Below are 6803 nucleotides of genomic sequence, written 5' to 3' on the forward strand. Positions count from 1 at the left end.
GGTGAGTGGAGTCTAGTACAGGTAAGGCAGTCTAGTCTAGTACCTGGAAGGTGAGTGGAGTCTAGCACAGGTAGGGCAGTCTAGTCTAGTACCTGGAAGGTGAGTGGAGTCTAGTACAGGTAAGGCAGTCTAGTCTAGTACCTGGAAGGTGAGTAGAGTCTAATACAGGTATAGAAGGTGGATTCTAGCACAGGCGTGACGGGAAGGTTATAGTACCATTAGGACAGGTAGTGTGGTCCAGGTAAGGCAGGTGGTGTATAACACAAGTGTGACAGCTATAGATGAGTTCAGGCGTGTTAGTTTGGTGCTGGTGCAGACATGTCTGGTAGAGTGAGTACATGACTGGTGGTTGTGATCTGGTGGAGGTCTAAGACCCCGCCCATCTCTAAGACCCCGCCCCCTCCCCTCTCTGCTCCAATCAGAGACCCTGCTGAAGCCGTCGAAGTGGGTGACGATGCACTGGAGCGGGCAGAGGGCGCGCCTCACCCTGCCCCACCTCAACAAGGAGGACGAGGGCCTGTACACCCTGCGCGTCAACACCAAGTCCGGCTACAACTCCCACTGCGCCTACGTCTTCGTCAGAGGTCCGTACCGCCACGCTCTCTCCCCTCAGACATTCACCTGACCCTGTCTCTTCCCCTCAGACATTCACCTGACCCTGTCTCCTCCCCCTCAGACATTCACCTGTCCATGTCCCTGTCTCCTCCCCTCAGACATTCACCTGACCCTGTCTCCTCCCCCTGAGACATTCACCTGACCCTGTCTCCTCCCCTCAGACATTCACCTGTCCATGTCCCTGTTCCTCCCCTGAGACATTCACCTGACCCTGTCTCTTCCCCTCAGACATTCACCTGACCCTGTCTCCTCCCCTCAGACATTCACCTGTCCATGTCCCTGTCTCTTCCCCTCAGACATTCACCTGACCCTGTCCCTGTCCCTGTCTCTCCCCTCAGACATTCACCTGACCCTGTCCCTGTCCCTGTCTCTCCCCTCAGACATTCACCTGACCCTGTCCCTGTCCCTGTCTCTCCCCTCAGACATTCACCTGACCCTGTCCCTGTCCCTGTCTCTCCCCTCAGACATTCACCTGACCCTGTCCCTGTCCCTGTCTCTCCCCTCAGACATTCACCTGACCCTGTCTCTTCCCCATCAGACATTCACCTGTCCCTGTCTCTTTCGTGCTCTGCTCATTCATCTTTAACCCTCTTAACATCCTGTTTACTCCCCTTGTTCTAAGGGTCAAAAATGACCCGCCTTCACTAAACCCCTAAAATAAAGCAGCTGAACTGAATTTCTTTTTCTTTTTTTTCTAATTTGAGAAACAAAAGAAACAACCTGTTACCTTCACTTTCAAGTTGAAGGGTTTTCTCTTCTGGTGAACGTAGTGGCGGGTTATTTCTTAATCCTTAAGACAACACAAGGGTAATGACTTTCCAAATGCTGAAACGTAACAAAATCCAGCAGACACTACGGCCCTCCAGAATTTGAGTTTGGCTCCCTCCCCCGCCATAAAGGAACCATTTTTAGTTCTTTATGGAGCCCTCTGTCATGGGTGTGAAGTGTGAAAGCTCGAACAAGACAGGGTTCTTCTACGGAATCACAGGGTTCCCTTTGGAACCGTTCTGTCTGAGAGTGTTCCGGGGGACAGAGTGTCGAGCCCTGGGCCCGGTCGATCCCACGACGCTGGCCCTTTAAGTGGCCCGCCCTGTATCCAGTTACGCACGCTGGGGCCTGACCTATATCTGTCCCTGGAGACCATATGCCCGGTGACCCTTACAGAACAGAGCTGTGAAAGGGCTGTGCTGTACGGGGAACAGAACTGCTCTCCCACCAGAACTGCTCTCCCACACAGGAGCACACAGAACTGCTCTCCCACACAGGAGCACACAGAACTGCTCTCCCACACAGGAGCACACAGAAGAACTGCTCTCCCACACAGGAGCACACAGAACTGCTCTCCCACAGAGGAGCACACAGAACTGCTCTCCCACAGAGGAGCACACAGAACTGCTCTCCCACACAGGAGCACACAGAACTGCTCTCCCACACAGGAGCACACAGAACTGCTCTCCCACACAGGAGCACACAGAACTGCTCTCCCACAGAGGAGCACACAGAACTGCTCTCCCACACAGGAGCACACAGAACTGCTCTCCCACAGAGGAGCACACAGAACTGCTCTCCCACACAGGAGCACACAGAACTGCTCTCCCACACAGGAGCACACAGAACTGCTCTCCCACAGAGGAGCACACAGAACTGCTCTCCCACACAGGAGCACACAGAACTACTCTCCCACACAGGAGCACACAGAACTGCTCTCCCACACAGGAGCACACAGAACTGCTCTCCCACACAGGAGCACACAGAACTGCTCTCCCTCAGAGGAGCACACAGAACTGCTCTCCCACACAGGAGCACACAGGAGCACACAGAACTGCTCTCCCACACAGGAGCACACAGAACTGCTCTCCCACACAGGAGCACACAGAACTGCTCTCCCACACAGGAGCACACAGAACTGCTCTCCCACACAGGAGCACACAGAACTGCTCTCCCACAGAGGAGCACACAGAACTGCTCTCCCACACAGGAGCACACAGAACTGCTCTCCCACACAGGAGCACACAGAACTGCTCTCCCACACAGGAGCACACAGAACTGCTCTCCCACGCAGGAGCACACAGAACTGCTCTCCCACACAGGAGCACACAGAACTGCTCTCCCACACAGGAGCACACAGAACTGCTCTCCCACACAGGAGCACACAGTACTGCTCTCCCACACAGGAGCACACAGAACTGCTCTCCCACACAGGAACACACAGAACTGCTCTCCCACACAGGAGCACACAGAACTGCTCTCCCACACAGGAGCACACAGAACTGCTCTCCCACACAGGAGCACACAGAACTGCTCTCCCACACAGGAACACACAGAACTGCTCTCCCACACAGGAGCACACAGAACTGCTCTCCCACACAGGAGCACACAGAACTGCTCTCCCACACAGGAGCACACAGAACTGCTCTCCCACACAGGAGCACACAGAACTGCTCTCCCACACAGGAGCACACAGAACTGCTCTCCCACACAGGAGCACACAGAACTGCTCTCCCACAGAGGAGCACACAGAACTGCTCTCCCACACAGGAGCACACAGAACTGCTCTCCCACACAGGAGCACACAGAACTGCTCTCCCACAGAGGAGCACACAGAACTGCTCTCCCACAGAGGAGCACACAGAACTGCTCTCCCACAGAGGAGCACACAGAACTGCTCTCCCACACAGGAGCACACAGAACTGCTCTCCCACACAGGAGCACACAGAACTGCTCTCCCACAGAGGAGCACACAGAACTGCTCTCCCACAGAGGAGCACACAGAACTGCTCTCCCACACAGGAGCACACAGAACTGCTCTCCCACACAGGAGCACACAGAACTGCTCTCCCTCAGAGGAACACACAGAACTGCTCTCCCTCAGAGGAACACACAGAACTGCTCTCCCTCAGAGGAGCACACAGAACTGCTCTCCCACACAGGAGCACACAGAACTGCTCTCCCACACAGGAGCACACAGAACTGCTCTCCCACACAGGAGCACACAGAACTGCTCTCTCAGAGAGGAACACAGAACTGCTCTCCCACACAGGAGCACACATAACTGCTCTCCCACACAGGAGCACACAGAACTGCTCTCCCACACAGGAGCACACAGAACTGCTCTCCCACACAGGAGCACACAGAACTGCTCTCCCACACAGGAGCACACAGAACTGCTCTCCCACACAGGAGCATACAGAACTGCTCTCCCACACAGGAGCACACAGAACTGCTCTCCCACAGAGGAGCACACAGAACTGCTCTCCCACACAGGAGCACACAGAACTGCTCTCCCACACAGGAGCACACAGAACTGCTCTCCCACAGAGGAGCACACAGAAGAACTGCTCTCCCACACAGGAGCACACAGAACTGCTCTCCCACACAGGAGCACACAGTACTGCTCTCCCACAGAGGAGCACACAGAACTGCTCTCCCACACAGGAGCACACAGAACTGCTCTCCCACACAGGAGCACACAGAACTGCTCTCCCACACAGGAGCACACAGAACTGCTCTCCCACACAGGAGCACACAGAACTGCTCTCCCACAGAGGAGCACACAGAACTGCTCTCCCACAGAGGAGCACACAGAACTGCTCTCCCACACAGGAGCACACAGAACTGCTCTCCCACACAGGAGCACACAGAACTGCTCTCCCTCAGAGGAACACACAGAACTGCTCTCCCTCAGAGGAACACACAGAACTGCTCTCCCTCAGAGGAGCACACAGAACTGCTCTCCCACACAGGAGCACACAGAACTGCTCTCCCACACAGGAGCACACAGAACTGCTCTCCCACACAGGAGCACACAGAACTGCTCTCTCAGAGAGGAACACAGAACTGCTCTCCCACACAGGAGCACACATAACTGCTCTCCCACACAGGAGCACACAGAACTGCTCTCCCACACAGGAGCACACAGAACTGCTCTCCCACACAGGAGCACACAGAACTGCTCTCCCACACAGGAGCACACAGAACTGCTCTCCCACACAGGAGCACACAGAACTGCTCTCCCACACAGGAGCACACAGAACTGCTCTCCCACACAGGAGCATACAGAACTGCTCTCCCACACAGGAGCACACAGAACTGCTCTCCCACAGAGGAGCACACAGAACTGCTCTCCCACACAGGAGCACACAGAACTGCTCTCCCACACAGGAGCACACAGAACTGCTCTCCCACAGAGGAGCACACAGAAGAACTGCTCTCCCACACAGGAGCACACAGAACTGCTCTCCCACACAGGAGCACACAGAACTGCTCTCCCACAGAGGAGCACACAGAACTGCTCTCCCACACAGGAGCACACAGAACTGCTCTCCCACACAGGAGCACACAGAACTGCTCTCCCACACAGGAGCACACAGAACTGCTCTCCCACACAGGAGCACACAGAACTGCTCTCCCACACAGGAGCACACAGTACTGCTCTCCCACACAGGAGCACACAGAACTGCTCTCCCACACAGGAGCACACAGAACTGCTCTCCCACAGAGGAGCACACAGAACTGCTCTCCCTCAGAGGAGCACACAGGACTGCTCTATCACAGAGGAACACAGATTGTGGTTCCTACAGGAGTGATGAGGTGCACACACTGACTCAGGGGGAGACAGTAAGAGTAGGAGCAGATCTGTTGGACCCTGAGCCGGTTTAAAAAAAGAACACGGGGGACAGTAACACTGCATGTCTGTCCGGCTGTCGCCCAGAATTAGAACCTGTGTGTGTGTGACTGTGCGTGAGTGTGTGTGACTGCATCTGTGTGTGTGTGCGTGCGTGAGTGTGTGTGTGCATCTGTGTGTGCGTGTGTGCGTGAGTGTGTGTGTGCATCTGTGTGTGTGTGCGTGCGTGAGTGTGTGTGTGCATCTGTGTGTGTGAGTGTGTGTGAGTGTGTGTGTGTGTGTGTGTGAGTGTGTGTGTCTGCATCTGTGTGTGTGAGTGTGCGTGAGTGTGTGTGTGTGTGTGTGAGTGTGTGTGTGTGTGTGTGTGACTGTGCGTGAGTGTGTCTGCATCTGTGTGTGTGTGCGTGCGTGAGTGTGTCTGCATCTGTGTGTGTGTGCGTGCGTGAGTGTGTGTGTGCATCTGTGTGTGTGTGCGTGCGTGAGTGTGTGCATCTGTGTGTGTGTGTGCGTGAGTGTGTGTGTGCATCTGTGTGTGTGTGTGGGCGTGAGTGTGTGTGTGCATCTGTGTGTGTGTGTGTGTGCGTGAGTGTGTGTATCTGCATCTGTGTCTGTGTGCGTGCGTGCGTGGGTGTGTGTGACTGCATCTGTGTGTGTGTGCGTGCGTGAGTGTGCGTGTGCATCTGTGTGTGTGTGCGTGCGTGAGTGTGTGTGTGCATCTGTGTGTGTGTGCGTGCGTGAGTGTGTGTGTGCATCTGTGTGTGTGTGCGTGCGTGAGTGTGTGTGTGCATCTGTGTGTGTGTGCGTGCGTGAGTGTGTGTGTGCATCTGTGTGTGCGTGTGTGCGTGAGTGTGTGTGTGCATCTGTGTGTGTGTGCGTGCGTGAGTGTGTGTGTGCATCTGTGTGTGTGTGCGTGCATGAGTGTGCGTGTGCATCTGTGTGTGTGTGCGTGAGTGGCGTGAGTGTGTGTTTGTGTTGTATGCATTGCACATTCCTTAGAACATATTTTGGTGTTGTCACAAAACCAAAAACACAATAACTGATTAACCACGGTCTCAAGTGTCAAATGAAGTAAAGTGTGTTTGGTTGTGTATGTTTAACTGTAATAACCCCCCCCCCTCTCCCCCTACCCCCCTCTCTTTCTCACCCCCCATCTCCTTCCCTCTCCCTCTCTCCCTCCCTCCCTCTCCCTCTCCCCCTCCCTCCCTCCCTCCCTCTCTCCCTCCCTCTCCCTCTCCCTCTCTCCCTCCCTCCCTCTCCCTCTCCCCCTCCCTCCCTCTCTCCCTCTCTCCCTCCCTCTCCCTCTCCCTCTCTCCCTCCCTCTCTCCCTCTCTCCCTCCCTCCCTCTCCCTCTCCCTCTCTCCCTCTCTCAGATGCGGATATGGAGGTGGAGGGGGCTCCTGTGGCCCCTCTCTCAGTGCAGTGCAGGGACGTGAATAAGGACTATGTGGTGGTGACCTGGAAGCACCCGGCCGTCGAGGGCGCCAGCGCCATCCTGGGATACTTTGTGGACAGGTCAGCATCCGGTCACATGACTCCGTTCACATGACTCAGAGACGCATTACAC

At 55.4% G+C, this 6803-nt stretch overlaps 1 protein-coding gene across 1 annotated transcript in view; it reads left to right on the top strand.

The window, feature by feature from the left end:
* The window catches only part of LOC133136725 (myomesin-1-like), a 39929-nt gene that overhangs the window by 15546 nt on the left and 17580 nt on the right, over window positions 1-6803 (top strand). Inside the window, 2 exon segments of the mRNA XM_061254391.1 lie at window positions 423-584; window positions 6610-6751. Coding sequence (XP_061110375.1) covers window positions 423-584; window positions 6610-6751 — 304 coding nt within the window.

The sequence above is a fragment of the Conger conger genome, chromosome 9 (genome assembly GCF_963514075.1).
Source record: "Conger conger chromosome 9, fConCon1.1, whole genome shotgun sequence".
NCBI lineage: Eukaryota > Metazoa > Chordata > Actinopteri > Anguilliformes > Congridae > Conger > Conger conger.